Source organism: Gambusia affinis, linkage group LG01 (assembly GCF_019740435.1).
Source record: "Gambusia affinis linkage group LG01, SWU_Gaff_1.0, whole genome shotgun sequence".
Taxonomy (NCBI): Eukaryota; Metazoa; Chordata; class Actinopteri; order Cyprinodontiformes; family Poeciliidae; genus Gambusia; species Gambusia affinis.
The window spans coordinates 30,578,577-30,594,593 of record NC_057868.1 but is presented as its reverse complement, the minus strand read 5'-3'; the positions used below and the strand labels follow the sequence as shown (position 1 = coordinate 30,594,593).

At 39.4% G+C, this 16,017-nt stretch overlaps 1 protein-coding gene across 4 annotated transcripts in view; it reads right to left on the bottom strand.

Annotated features, from left to right (window-relative positions):
* Nucleotides 1-16,017, bottom strand: part of plxnd1 (plexin D1) — a 96,934-nt gene that overhangs the window by 71,737 nt on the left and 9,180 nt on the right. For all 4 annotated transcript variants that reach the window (XM_044113229.1, XM_044113220.1, XM_044113249.1 and 1 more), the window contains exons 3-5: nt 12,877-13,008; nt 11,237-11,337; nt 2,055-2,184 (exon numbers count right to left, since the gene is read on the bottom strand). In XM_044113229.1, the coding sequence (XP_043969164.1) occupies nt 2,055-2,184; nt 11,237-11,337; nt 12,877-13,008 (363 nt within the window). The remainder of the gene's footprint in view (nt 1-2,054; nt 2,185-11,236; nt 11,338-12,876; nt 13,009-16,017) is intronic.

Sequence of the window (16,017 nt, the reverse complement as noted above, 5' to 3'; positions counted from 1 at the left end):
AAGACGAAATGATAAGACATTGGTCACAATGACAAGAAGAATGTTTGGAGGAGTCAAGATGTGGCTTTGAAGAGTAAGAACATCATATCTACTGTAAGGCATGGTGGTGGCTGTATCATCCTGAGGGATCTGGGGTTTTAATGTGCAAAGTGGGTGGAATAACAGTCACTTCAGCCCTTTGACAATTTTTGTCCAAAGCAGACAAAGTGTCTGCCATATCAAACCCTACTGGAAATTTAAGGATGAGACTGAAAAGGATTTGTTTAGAAACCAACTAAATTACATAAACTCCAGAAGAGTGGTCAAACACCCAGCCAAAACTATGCAAGAGGCTTGTTTATGAATATGATAAACATGTGGTTGGGGTATAGTTTGGTTACCAACATTAGCAGGACTGCATGTATAATTTTGACCCTGAGTAATTTAGAGAAAAAATAATATTATATTCAATCTTGAGCATCCAGATCTTCATAATTAAATTATTGAACATGTTTGCTGTATAGCCACTAAACATTGAAAAAAAAAAACATCATTAAAATCCTCACATATACAACATTCTTGCCCAGTGATGAGTTTAGAGTATTTATTAATTTCTTGCTGTAACTCTATGTTCCCAACAGAGAACTTGGCTTTTAAACGGCAGGGTCTTTTTCAATTATCAAGCTCCTCTCCTGTGGAACCAGATGCCTCTCTTTGTTTCTGAGGCAGACCCCCTGTTTACTTTTAAGATTAGGCATAAAACTTGCCTATTTTTGAAAGAGATGATAGTTAGATAGTTTATCTTCTTCTATCTCTGTAGTTATGGTCTTCAGCTGCTTTTTCTACCGATAGACAGACTTTTCCCCAGTGCCTCTTTGCATGTCTTTATCTCATTCATTCTCAAGTTCCAGCTGAATAAAGCAGATAGCTTGTTTAAACTAAATCTGGTTCTGATAGAAGTTTCATCCGCCTCAGGAAAAACTTCAGATCTATTTGAAGAAAAGTAACCCTGAGGCTGCCACCACCATGTTTTACAGTAGGTATGACTTCCTTTAATGATGTACAGACTTTTTTTTAATAACAAACATACCTGGTTTAATCAGACCACAGCATATTCTCATGCTGGGTTTAGTGCAGTGGTCTTAAACTGCCGTCTTTGAGAATCAGTGTCCTTAAAATTTTAGATGTGTCCCTTGTCCTACACACTTGACTTAAATCACTAACTGCGTCCATGGCATGCAGTCAAGCTCTACAGACCTCTGCTAATTAGCTATTATTGGTGCCAGGTGAGCTGAAGCTGAGAGACATTTAAAAGTTATAGGACACCAGACCTTGATGACTGCAGTTTGAGACCACTGGTTCAATGGTTTCATGAGGGGAAAAAGCTTTTGTCTATTATCTCAGTCCAGATTTATGGATGTATCAGGATAGCTGGACTTCATTTTGGGTCAGAGTACTTACAATCCAAACCACCTTAAATTGTTAGATGTTGTTATGTTAATTGTTAGATGTTAAATTGTTAGATTGTTAGATGTTGCACATCCTTAAACAATGTTAGGGAAGAGCAAAATTTCAGTACTGCATGAAATTCTCATTTCAGGGTTGCATCTTTAATCACTCGCTGAGTGAAAGACCTGAGAGGGGAAAACAGATCTTTTAATTCACATTTGGCTTGTTTGTTTAGCAGCTGTGTGCCACTTATTTCTGCACAAAGAGCTCCCATGTGATTCAGTGTGGCAAAGTGAATTTAGACTGAGGTGCTATCAGAGCGGTGACCGTGAACAAAGGCAGTACTACTGTAAATCAGAAAGCTAAACAAGCAGATGAATGTCAGCTGTACTGAAAAAGAGAAGGTGGCATTAAAAGGGGGGGCTACAGCATCAAACAGCAGTGGTCCGATCGTATCAGCAGTCAGCCGAGTTATAATAATAGGGCGGGCAACGACAGAGGTGGTGTCAGATTATAAATGTGTGTGGGAAAAATCTGCTTTAAATACAGTGACCCCATTACTGACATTCCTTGCAGCTTATGACAAGGTGATGGCAATAACAGGGGGGAGAGAGAGATAACAGTACCTCGATTTCTGAAGAGATGCTGATCTCTGGGGGGGTCAGGGTGATGGAGGGACACTGCTTGGGGCCTTCACCCAGTGTGATCCAGGAGCGAGGCAGCAACCCTCGGGCACACTCATTCTGGATGGTGCACCTAGATAGAAAGTGACAAAATATGATTCGCATGCATATTGTCTTATCCCATCACATCTCACTGTGAATTGCAAAGGTTTTCCCACTTACTGAACTTTATCACATTTTGTCACAGTGCAAACACAGACTTCAATGTTATCATAATAGGATTTCTACAGTCCAATACATTCTGCAGCACAGTTACAAAGTTTTAGGGAAAAGATGTTTTGTGTTCTACAGTTTTGTGAACAGTTTTGCATTTGTATTCTTCAAAACTGACTCAGTATTTGTTGATCTGTAGTTTTTTTCTGGGATCTCTACCAGATTGGCTACATTTGGAGACTGAAATTTATATATATTCTTCTTTGTGACATAACTCATTCTCAGTTAGATTGAAATCTGTGACCAGAGATTTTTTCACCCTACCTCAGAATCTCATTTGGATTTTGATCAAATTTTTACTGAACCACTGCAATGCATTCTAACAAATCCTGAATATGATTTTATTGAATTATAGATCTGGTTGTATCATTTGGGTTGTTGTCTTGATGGAAAGAACTCCACCACCCCATAGTTAAGTCTAACAGTCTTTAGCATGTTGTCTCTTTGGAATTAGCTTGATTTAACCTTCTCTCAACTCCAAGCAGCTCCTCTGCCTCCACATCATGGTGCTGACACCAGTAATAATTGTTACTGTTCAAATGTTGGGTTCCAGGCAACATGCAGTTTTAGTTTTCCATAACACACAATAAATACAGATTACAGATTTTTGCCCAAAGTGTTACATTTTAGTCTGAACCGATCGACCACCATTCCTTTAACATTGACTGTCTTTATGACACTTTTTATGACTGGCTGTTGTCCTGTCTACTTCCAGCTGAGCAAATAATCTCTGTAGCTCTACCAGAGATACCTTTGTCCTCTAAAGAGCTTCTGTGATTATTGCTCCCTTGCCTAGTGCTGCATGTTTTAACACTTAAAAGAATGAGTGTTTAAAAGGGTTCTGCAACCCTTAGTATCATGCCGACAAGATAACACTGTGATTTGAATTGTTTCAGAGTACAGAGCCAATGTACTCTGTACTCTGAGTACAGCCATTAGTACAGGGTACTCATAGTACAGAGACACATCTAAAACATGCAGGACTAATCTCTATGAGGTATCTGAAGCTTGTGATAATCTTTCGCAATCTTAAAGCTGGCTTTAAACATCTTCACACCCTTCTCCCTGACCCATCTGCGAAGTTCCTTGTTCTTCATGATGCTATTTGTCCACTAATGTTGTCATAGTCCCAGTTATTTTAGGTTTGTCTATCAGTTAAATAACTACACTCTCTGGTTTTAGCATCACAAAGTGTGAAAAAGTTTAAGGAATTTGATTTAATTCTGCAAAGCACTGAGTCAACATGGCCACATAGGCTTTAAACTCCACCTTGCTTAGAAAACTCTGATCACATATAATAACTGCTTGTCATCGCTGCATCTTGTAATTGAGAGCTGTGCATGTGTGAACGCAGAGCTTTAAGGTCAACATTTCATCCTTTGCGAGGAAAGCACGAACATTTCAGTTTCCATTTCATTCCAGAACTTGTCAAAGTCTCACCGTTGGGTTTCACGGTCTGCTTCCCGCAGATTTATGAGGTGCTCTGGTCTCCTAATGTCACATTCAGACCTCGGCTGTCAGTTTGCCTGGCTTGGCACAGGAGACCACTTGACTCTAGGTCACACACATTGCTATGGTAACCCATCCAGCAGGCGCCAAGATTGGGAACCAGTCGCAGATATCAGAATAACAAAAACTACCAGAATGGGACTTAATCTACATGAAGCAACAGTGCATCCATGAATCTGCATGTTTGTTTCAAGGGCACATTTAAAGCATTTCGTTTGTAAAATAACGAATTCCTGGTACAGGAAAGATTGTGAAAGGCCATTTGACAAGCAACATGGCCTCACATGTTGCTTGACTTGTGTTTCACTAATGAACTTCAATGTCGGCACAGAGTTCAGTTCATCTGTAGCTCTGACTGAAAGGACAAAGTGACCTTTCAGTCAGAGCTACAGAAGAATCAAAAGAGGGGCCCATTTAGTGTCCTCCTCACATGTCCCATTATGAGCCTGGCACATCCCACTTTCCTTTCATACTTTAGTGGTTGTTTTAAAGTAAAGTGTGTGGCCATGTGCCTGTAAGTGTGAGGATTTGTGTTCGAGGAAAGTAGACATCCAAAATCTCAGTCCCACTGGCACTTAGGGACCTGCAGGGTCTGTGAGGTCAGCTACTGAGCTAAAAATAAAAATGATGGCTCTGGAAGCAATGTGAAAAAAAGAAAAGAAACCCAGACACAAACAAACTCATAAACTGTGAACACATTCTCAACAGTCCCACTAAAAGGGATTTTGTTCACCCTCACAATGCACACAATATGATAATTACCACTTGCTTTGGAATTTAGTAAAGCTGTTAAGACGATGACTAAGTTTACGAGGGCAGACATCAGTGAGAGGACAACAAATATTTTGATAACTCCAAAACTGATTGGCAGAGTCTTGTACTTTTGCAATAAATCAGCCATATTATCTTGATGGTAACACTTTTACAACAACTTTAATGAAATCATGTTTATGTGAGTTGTGCCAAAGCACATTTTAGTATATTATAATAATTATATTGGTTGAAATTACTTTTAATTCATTTCATTTACCCACATCATGATGTTTTAAATACCTACCATGACTTAACCCCAGTATAGGCATCAAAGGCCGTCTAACTGTCTAAAGCTATTACTGATGCGTCATGTGGGAATGGCAATACAAACATTATCCTTAATTAAATATTGCATCCGAGCTGTCCTTTAAAATCAGAATATTGTGCAAACTGATGTTAAATTAGATACTGCATACTATGCAGCTTTATGAAAAGCATTGTATTTTCTCTTGTCTTGAGCCACGTGCCTACTTATAAGATAGATTGCAATAAAGTCAACAGTGAATGCAGCAGCCCACTCTCGCCATGGTCAAGATGCTGTGATGATACCAAGGCAGTCTTCCCAGCCAAACAGTCAAAGATGCATATATTTTATTAATGACAGACAACTGATGAGAAGAGAAGAGAAGACAAGACAAGAGAAGAGAAGAGAAGAGAAGAGAAGACAAGACAAGAGAAGAGAAGAGAAGAGAAGAAACGCTTTTTGGTCTTCACTGCTCAACCTTTGAATTTCTATCCCTCACCAATCCCTATATTCAATAAAAATTTCAACTCTTAAAAGGATTTTTCTCGAGCCATCCCAAGATTAACCTGATCCTTATCTTGTCTAAAAAAAGTTTTACTCTTTCGAGATATATTTCTTCCATGTGTCAGTATGTAACTCAAAGTATTTAGGTCGCTGGATATGATGAAGGCGACTTGATGTAGTTCCAACCAAGCACCAGAAAGGGAATGAAAGTCTTTTGATCCTGTAATATTTGTTAGCGCCATATGGGCTGATCGTAGTATTTCTGAAAATGCTGATCTTCAGTGAGATTTTTATGCAGAATAATCTCTTTGGTTTGCAGAAAATGGACGAAAACAGCCAAACTATCCAGTGAGAGGCAGTTGCGGCAAAACATATGGCTCTGTGAAGTCAGAGGTCATGGTCAGACTGGTTCAAGACGACAGAAAGGCAACTGCAGCTCAAATGACCACTCCTAAAACCCAAGCTATGCTGAATACCATCACTGACCTTGCAAAACTGAGACATTTTGAAATTTGGTGTAAGAAACCAAAGAGCAAATGTATTATTATTAAGAAAAAATGTATCCTTAGATGCTGTTTACGAGATCATCCTCCATGAAAAATACTTTTACCACCTGTGTCTTTAATATCCTCTTTCTGAAAAATGCCCGCTCACACTAGTCTGCCAGTTGATCAAGAGATGTGAACTCTTGCTGACTGGTCCCCTGCAGGAATCCTGCAAATGTGCTATGTTATGATATACGGTAGCTAAGTACGGGGGGAAAAAAGCTATGAAAGTATGGTTATTTTCCTCCTTTCTAAAGAGACAGGCTTTAAATCGCAGCGCCTTCCAGGGGTTGGGTACATTCAGTTCAAATCAAACAGAGAGGCAGACTACAATGCTTGCTCCTACTTACACCTACTGCTAATTTAGAATTAGCAATAAACTGAATGTGCCTGTTTTTGGAAGTGGAAAGAAGCCATAAAAAACCCACAAAGGCTCAGGCAGAACATGCAAACTCCACGCAGAAAGTCCCTAGGCCAACCGTCAGTTTTCTCACTGTGACAGTGCTAACCACTGTGACAGCGTTCCTTGCTTTCAGCCCAGAAGAATATATTTAGTTCATGCAGTAAAGTCTAGATTTTATCTTTTAAGTGCTGAATACATCCTAATTGGACGAAACTGAAGCAAGCATCCAGGAAATTTTATTTTGCATCTCAAAAGGGAAGGAGCATCAACAAACAGCAAGAAAAAAGAAAAGAAACTCTCTCATTTCATTATCTTGAATTCATTCGTAAAATCTATTCACACCTTGCTAATTCAAACAGCAATTTGCTCTAACGCTGCACTGAATTAATTCAAATTATTTCACTTTCCTCTGAAGCATAAATACAGACAGCAATGAATTTACACAAACACCACGCGACTTTAAAAGATGTTCAAAACCACTCCTCAAAACAACAACAGTCATCTTACCCTCCAAATCTAACCAGCTTCCCTGTCTCTACAGTAATAGCCTCCCCGCAGCATGGTACTACCACCGCCATGTTTCACAGCAGGGCTGGTGTGGTATATGTAGGTTACATTTACATGAGACAGCTGCTTGGAAACTGCCGTTATTTCCGGAGGTTGATTGGCGAAAAATGGCACTGCCAGGACTCCTTGAGTCAGCTGTAGTTGTCATTCCAGGCCACTATATGGCACTGTGATTCTAACATGTCATCAAACGTACATGTGCTTTTGACCCTTAGCTTCCACCTCATTTACAATACAATAATCTATCTTCATCTCCCATTAAATGTTTATGTAACGTGCAATATTCCTTTTCAGAACTTGTGTTAAATTGGACAGATTAAGTAGCACAACACATCTTAATGCTACCTGGCGTTCTTTTTATTCTTATCTGCCTGTGCACACAGATTGACGGTGCAAGAAGGTCAAGAAGTTCATTGTTCGATTCATCTGACTAGACCACTTTCTCCCACCATCTTCTTGTTTCTTGTAGTTTGCACATCGCAAACTAAAAATCTTACAGCATTATTTAAACAATAGCTTTCTCTAAGCCACCCTTCCATAAAGGCCAGATCTGTGAAGTACACTACTAATAGCTGTCCTACTGTTAGGAGAGGAAAACAAACTCACTCATAGTGGATTTTTTTTCTTTCCTAAAATGTATTCACACCTTGCCTGCTAATTCAAACAGCAATTTTCTCAAACACTGCACTGTGAAGAAATTAATTCAAAGCACTTCACTTTCTTTTGAAACACTAATACTCACGGCAATGAAAATACAGTTCTGACATGCAAACACTCACCCTCTTCCTCTCCACACTCTGCCAGACTTTAAAAGCTTTTTCAAAAAAGCTCCTTTAAAATAAACAGAGTCAACATTTTCAGCTAAAATATGACCTGTGAAAACTCATCACCCCCCAGAGTGTCTGAAGAGGTGGGAAGCCGGTGAAGCTGTTAAACAGCAGCAGAACATATGAGCTTCTGAAGTGCTCACGCCAACACAAACAAAGGTACACACACACACACACACACTGAGAGATAAGAACATGCAGATAAGCAAGATAATTTCTGAATAGCAAAGATGGCATGTCATGCATAATTTGATTCAACTAAAGATATTTAAGTGCTTTCTCGTGACATGTGGCAGATTAAACCAGCACCGGCATGAAAGCAGTGATCAAGAACTGGGTTTTATCTCTGCCAGAGAAACTAGCTCTCTTTTTCTGACAACAATGCCACCTCACACAAGCGAATAGACATGTTTTCATGCTCCCTCCACATTGCGGATGTGCCGAGAGACGTCAGAGCCGTGCATATAATCAAACTGGCCCCCAAAGGGACAGTAGCGGCTTCACACATTGCGAAATCAAGTAGTTTGGTTTTTCCTCCTCCTCTGCTCCCAGTGTCTGCCATTGTATCAGACAGTGAGGTGATGAAGGAGATCATCCACCCCCACACTACGTCCCCCAGGCCTCGAAACCACAAAGCCAGCCCAGCGGCCGGCAGGCCTGGCCAAACAGTGCATCAAACACACAAACACTCATGACATCAGCTCCCTGGCCTCTGAGAGCCAGAGAGAGACGCACACTCACGCTGACACTTGCATGCAGGCTTACACACTTTGACATTTCCTTGTAAAAAGAACCAGTGTGCTCGCTCCCTCCCACTACCATCATCACAATCAACGCTCCTTTGTAGAGGGATAGGAGAGGGGACAGGGGCACAGGGGGAGGAGAAGACGAGAACTAGGGAGACAGGGTGGCAGGCAGAGAGATAGATGGCTAAAATTCTCAAAGCTACTGGAGAGTAGAAGGGTGAGGAATGAAAAAAAAATAGAAAGCGGAGGAAAGGGAGGGTCGCTAGAGTAAAAAATGCAGTGAAGTGAGAAACAAAGCGGAGTAAAAACAACAGATAGATAAATAGGGAGAGGAGACAGGGAAATAACAACGAGCAATGCCGGGTTTCAGTTGGCTGAAGCTCTGGGCAATTCCCTACCTCTGGTCACCACATCCCTTCTCATGCTTTCTTTGTGGTTTTAATATTCTAGTGTTGGTCCTGATACTTTTTTAAAGTCTATGTTGCTATAAATATGCAAATGGTCTAAATAGTGCATAAGTCATGACATCACAAGTGACACTACATTCAGATGAAGCTCTTTGCATTTTTTCCAATGTTTAGAGACCAACAAAACACCTTTGAAAGGAAATGTCAATATTCTGGTGAAATGAATCAACAAGTAGCTCACAGCAACAGTTTCATGTTCATTGTCAAGTGTCTGGCATCCCAAGATGAGTAAGTCTTCATCGGTGCAGACAAAGTGTTTTCATAGTGTTTTTTGAGATTGATTGAGAGCATTGTTGGGTCCTTGCAGCAATGTTTAAGTATGTAACCATGTAACTTCTGCAGCAGTGCCGCACAAGTATAGAACACTTAAAGTATAAATGCTGCAGTGGTCATTATGTGAATATTTGTGAGTATCATTTACCCAACAAAGGCATCTTCCTGTTCTACCGAAAAGCAAGGCAGATACACAACAGTATGGTAGAGGTATTGCAAAACACCAAAGAAGACCATTAGATCTACTCCAAATTGAAACCTCTAAATCAGACCACACCTTCAGTGCCATTATCAGTGTCTGACACAGTACAGAGGAAAACTCAATCCTTACAGCTCAAGTCACAGTGATTTCATGTCAAATATCCAATAATTTTCCACATTATCCTTTTCAAGCCAATGGATGAATGGAGCCAACATTTATAGACAATGTGATAGAAAACAAAATATTTTATTTTACTTTTATGTTTTGTTTGTGTAGCCAATTAAACCTGAAAATACTTCAGTTCCCTTTTCAATAGCAATGAAAATGCAATAAGCATAAAAGAAACTTGTTTGTTTTTTTGTTTTTTGTTTTTTGTATGTCATCACAAAAGCTGTGCTGCCCAGGATGTTAGGCCATATCTCTCATATCAAAAACCACCACTGACAATGAGACAGTCAGAAAATCTGATCACATACACACAGACACACTTCGTTTTAACCCTTCCAGCTCTTAACGACCTCTAGGGCTGCGAGAGGCTGCAGCACAGCTTGTCACTAAATTTACTATCTGGACTAATCTGCTTTAATCACTGGCAACTAACCAGAACACAGAATCAAATAAACAGAGCTCCATGGCACTTATATTCTGACATAGGTCCAGAAAGCCCATCCAGACTCAGTCACATTAATTACTGTGTACTTCCACCAGCTCACAGCTCCTCTTCAGCCAAGTCACTCTTCATCAGGCACTCCCACTCAGACTTCCCCAAAGCCAAGGGAACACACCAAACAATAATGTTACTCCCAAGACTGAGATCTCAACGAAAAGCAAATCAATAGTGATCCAGGGACAGTTTTTCAAACCCAAAACACACTCTGCTAGTGCCAAGGCGACACTTTCAAACCGAGAGTGACAAATTCCAAAACCAGGACAAGAGTCAGTGGTTTTTACTGTGCCTCAAGTATCAAAGTGGCAAACAGAAGTGATTTCATCAAACTATCAGTCTTCTCTTTCATTGCTTCTCAAGGACTGCTATGTCAGATCACTCTGTAGCACAGCATTACAGCACCAGTTAAACTTCCGCATTTAACTAGAAAGACGAAGTGAATCTTTCCACACTTCATCCTTTCAGATTATGTCAGCAACTATGTGGCATGAGTGTGGCACTATATCACATGGTAATTTGACTCAATTGTGTTTTACCAGAAGAAAATTAAGGAAAACAGAATACAATAAAGGTTGTTTTCACACCTGACAGTCCAGTGGTCTCGGTTCGATAAGGGGCCAAATTTGCATTGATTGTTACATTTTCAGCTGTGTCAAACACACCAAAACCTGAAAACCTGAGAAACCTGTTCAGCCCTTTGCCTGTGGTGGCACTGCATCAAGAACCATTGAAGGAAACAACACAGAAACCTCTGAAGAAGACACTGAGCACAACTTCCTTCTTCATGAAATACAAACAAAAATAGAGCTGCATTGGGGAGGTTTACCTCCTTGTCTGACCACGATTCATTTTCCTCACTAAGTCAAGACACACATTTGTTTTGGTTGTATTTACCCAGAATACCATGTCCTACAGCCTGCTTCCTACTGCTGCAGTGGTACTCAGTCTATTTCACATATTCGAACTGTCCCACAGTTCACTTCAACCAAAACAAGACCTACGTATCAGAGTTTAATGTGCTTTCGATTCTCCCCAACTGTGTAGGCAAACAAACTAGAGTTTGATCAAAGTGAACTAAGCAGGGCTGGTGTTAATGCACCCTAAAAGAAAGACATTTCAAAACCACAAAAGGTTGTCGTTCTCACCTGTTCTCCAAAGTGCACCAACCACAGTAGGCGTCTCTAGCCCCCAAGCAGTCAGTGCAGCTCTTCCACTGGTCACATTCTGCTACTTTTACTCTCAGCATCTGTACACAACAGCAACAACAATAATAATAAAAAAAAAGATTACGGAAAGAGATTTTTGTTTTTAACAAACTTGCTGGTTTGGTAGAAGACGAATAAATAACAGCAATTTACTCTGTGACAGCTCTGAACATCAGTTAATATGTCACTGAACAAATACACTCCACAACATCTGCTGGCTACAGCTTGTCAGAAGTCGGGATTTGCTTCTTTTTCTCTGTTGCCTAATCTTTATAATTAGGTCATCTGTGGGATTTGGACTGCTGGGCGGACATAACAAGCAATTTAATGATGTAGTCTGGCCTCTGGGAAAATAGTAATTTCTAGCTTTCCCAATGGATAATGCAATAAATGAACTTAAAAATAGTCCATAAATTGGTCAGCAGAAAGTTGCAGTTTCAGTTATTCTAGAAAAATAGGTAGTGACAGAGCATTATTTTGCTGCTATAAATATACTTTTCTTCATTTTAAAAAGCAGATTCTGTCGGTAGTAGATTATGTATTGTTTTTGACAAGGAACATGAAAAAGGGATTTTGTAGTTGTCCCTGTTATTATTGTTATTATCATCATTAATATGACCCAGAAGGGTTGACAAAATGCAGAATCCACAACAGCACAAAAGCTACAACAGAAGCTATGCTAGCATGTTCAGCATAACTTCCATTTTAATATTACTTCCTTTATAGTGTAACTTCAGCATGGGCTTTTGTTGATGCATTTTGTTTTTGTTTATTTTCTTTCTTTTTTCTTTTTTTCCTTTCTAGGTCACCATTGTTGTTATCCCTGGTTTCAATGCCAAAATTGGTGAAATTACAATAAAATGGAAAACATTACACCAGCAATGATTGGCCAGTTTTTACTGACTGAGAAGCTCTGGTCACACAAATAGCTAGTAGGTCCTAAGTTTTGTCAGCTGCTAGATTTGGCTAATAAATATTTGCTGTTTGTTTAAATTTATATTTATGTATGGTTATTTTATAGCTGTTTTTTCTACAGCGCTATCTATATAGAACTTATATGCATGGCAGGATGTAAAGAACAATGCATTTGTGTCACATTTCCAAACTTTGAGGTCAATCTATTCAATTTTAAGTAAACTGTTAAAGATTTCAACAAGACAATCTTTAACAGGAGGTTATGGATCGTGCTGTATGTTGCTAACAAGATCTTTTACAACAACTTCCCATAAAATGTGTGAAAACTTCAGCTCATCAGTGTGCATATTGAAATGTGTCTGCAACATGAAGCAAAGTAAAAAAAAAATCAGGTACACTGATGCTACGTGACATAAATTTAGTAGGTGCAACCGCATACAGCCATAAGTGCGGCAGTTATGAAACCAGCCGGGAGCTTTGAACTCTGAAGGAGCTCAGTGCACCACAACAAATCTAACTGTGTTCTGCTAAATGGAAGCAATGAGCCTGGATTTTAGCAGATGTGTTCTGGAAGTGGTTCTTGTGGTTCCTTTGTCTGTGACATCTGTGCAGATTAGCAGTAAACATCTACCGTCTGAAACCTTTGTCTGTACTCGGGTGCTTACGTGGTGAGAGGTCATGACATAAAGAAAATTGCCGTCGTTGGGGTCGAAAGTCATGATGTGGTGGACCGCTTCGCCGGCTGGCAGCTTCATGGTCCTCTGGCTGGCCAAGGACATGTTAGGTAAGAGGGTCAGCTGCAAAGATAGAGTGAGGGTAGAAATCAGAATAAAATAAGATCAAACTAACCAGAGAACCTCAGTTTGGCACCACTGGCTTTAACTATACACCATATAGTTCACAAGACAACATGAATTGCATTTGCTTTCTGCTGATTGAACAAATTCAGGCTTTCTGACATTTGTCTATACACGCTTGGTGACTCCCAACAGAAACTTGCACATAATGATCTCTGCTGGGAGGCTGCTTCCACCTACTAAAATGTTTGTAAGGTTTCGTCAGCCTGCTTATCAGCTTGCTCCTTCCCATGTCGGGAAAGGTGTCATCCGGAAGCTCCAAGAGCTGCTCGTTGAAATATTAATGAATCGTTTGCTGAGAACAATGCAGTGTTTGGTAAAAGTTTTTAGACCACTTCCAATTTCTCTATTTTTTACTTCTAAGAGTCACAATCAGTTTTCATCAGTGATTCCCCTGGCTTTAGGAACGTCCTTTAAAGTTCTTGTTTGGATTCTGGCTGCTGTTTTACTCTTTTCCCTCAAAAAGGTGTAAAGTTGACAAGTCAAGTCGAGAGCAAAAGAAGTATTTTAAAGCCTAAAAGCCATCTAAAGGAGAACTGAGAGTCAAAGAAAAACTCCAGCAAAGAATTGATTCCATACATGAAGCTCAATCAACCTTCACATGGCCACCTCCTAAATTCAAGATGTTTTGCTAAATTTAATGCAAAGTCAGCAATTTGATGCAAATGGCTCAGCATGGGGTGAAATGGGAATGTTTGGGTACAAATAGGTGAAAGCACAAATCGACAGAGTCTCTCTTAAATCATCCAACTATACAGTATAAACTTCAACTCAGAAAGCTAAAAACTTTCACGTCTGACAGCAACTACAAGTATCGGCAAGTCTTAAGAAAAATAAATCCTGATAATAATTTTAGTTCATTACTTAATTTCCTAAATATGTTTTTTTTTTTCTTCTTCTATTTGCTCAAAAACATTTTAAGAGATTCTTTGTTCGAGCAGTGTGCCTAATCTTGCTCTGCCGAGCTGTGATTTATCTACAGACTGGCCGTCTTACAGCTCAAGATAATAAAATGGTGAAATATTAACACGTACGCACAAACATATGCACACACAGACACACTCACACATAAAGAGCTCTGTAGGAAAAACAAACAGCGCTGAGTGAGACTTCCTGTCACGCTAACAGAGAAAGCCCTTATTTCTGTAATTCACTGGGTTTCTCTTCAGCGGAGACATCCTGCCATTCTAGGGAACTGGCACACAGGAGACACTTTTATTGACAAGCATGGGCACTGTCGCCTCTCCATCTGCGGGACATGCACAGGGCCTTAGAATAGAATAGCATTCACACTTTTAGAACTATTTCCATGTTTTTTTTTTTGTCAATAATTTATATTACTGGGATTTTATGTGATAGACCAACACAAAGCAGTGCTTGTATTTTGAAGCGGAAGGCAATAATGGATCATTTTCTAGATTTTCATATATGAAACTCTAAAAAGGGTGTTGTGCATCCACACTCAGCCTTCCTTTTGCTGTAGCTGCAACTGCAAGTCTTTTGAGGCGTGTCTCTCCCAGCTTCAAAAGGAGCGACACTTTGGAAAACAATTTTCATGTCTTATAGCTGTAGTATGTAACTTTTATAAAAGAAAATATGTTTTTAATATATTTGTTAATATGAGACAAATAGTCTGTGAAAAAATAGAGGTCTTCTGCCTCTTCCCACTGTTCCTACAGCCATCAGCTCCTGGTCAGGAACAATCAATCAGAGCTAGAGGGAGGGTCTTAGTACTGTCAATTACTCTAGTGTATGCAGTGCTCACACCCTCCCCCTTGCTCTCTGCTACGTTCAGAGCAGAGAGCATGGCCACCAGTGACAGCCGATAAACAGCTCTTTTGTAAAAGCAAATTGTTTCTCCACCATTGGCAGTGCATATATAAATATGATTGACAGCGGTAAGACCTTCCTCCTGGCCTTTTTGTTTCCCACTGGGAGCAGTGCGTTTCTCCAGATTGCAGTAGTGGAGGTGGAGGAGAATGAGGCCTTCTTCTTCCCACTCCTCCATTAAAATCAGACTCATGCTCTATCCATTTAACAGATTCTTCCATCTGAGCTGTGAATCTTTGCTGCTCTTGCACACGTACCATGGAGTATTTCACTGCTTCTCTGACAATGTTCTCCTTAAAGGCCCGTCACTTTAGGTCAGGAGGTCAACAACCTTTGCACCTGAGCAATTTTTTTTCTCTTTAAAATTTATTTAGAGCCAAAAATGCTGGTAATTTGTAGGAGAAGCTTGAAATAGTTTGTTTTTACAACATCTACAATGAGATATTTGTTTAGATTTTCAAATTACAGAACAATTTTTCATATTTTTGTTCATTAAACCTTTACACAAAAGAGAATGGATATCCATTCTTTGGTGTAAGATGATGTCTTTATAGAAAATGATGCCAAAACAACACAGTTTGCAACCACAACAGAAAAAAATTACTAAACAAAAATATTCTTTACAGTAAAACTTCAAAGGATGTCATTTGGTTATTGGCGTTCCATTTTAAAGCATTGATCAATTCCTCACTATTTTATCTTGTCACAGTGGAGGATGGAGATTTCTGTTTAGGCCTCATGTCTTGACAGGTTTGTTGCTGTACTATACTCTTTTTATTTCCAAAACTTTGAAAGTTTTCTGCCTTTACAGAACACTTACATTATTTTTTATTTAAAAAAAAAACAAGCAGTTAAACTTTGCTTCAAATGTCATTAACATAACATTTGAAGAAACATATTTGAAATGGATTTAGTTTGAGGTTTTCAGAGTAAAGGTTGCAGATACACACGAGCCCCTCACTTTACAGATTTTCATATTCTTTTATCATTTTCTTTCCACTTCATTTGAATAAAAAAATATTTACATTTCTGGCGGCAACATGTCAAAATGGGACAATGTCCAAGAAAGGAGAATATTTCTGCATTGAACTATACAAGAAAACAAACATCACCACCTAC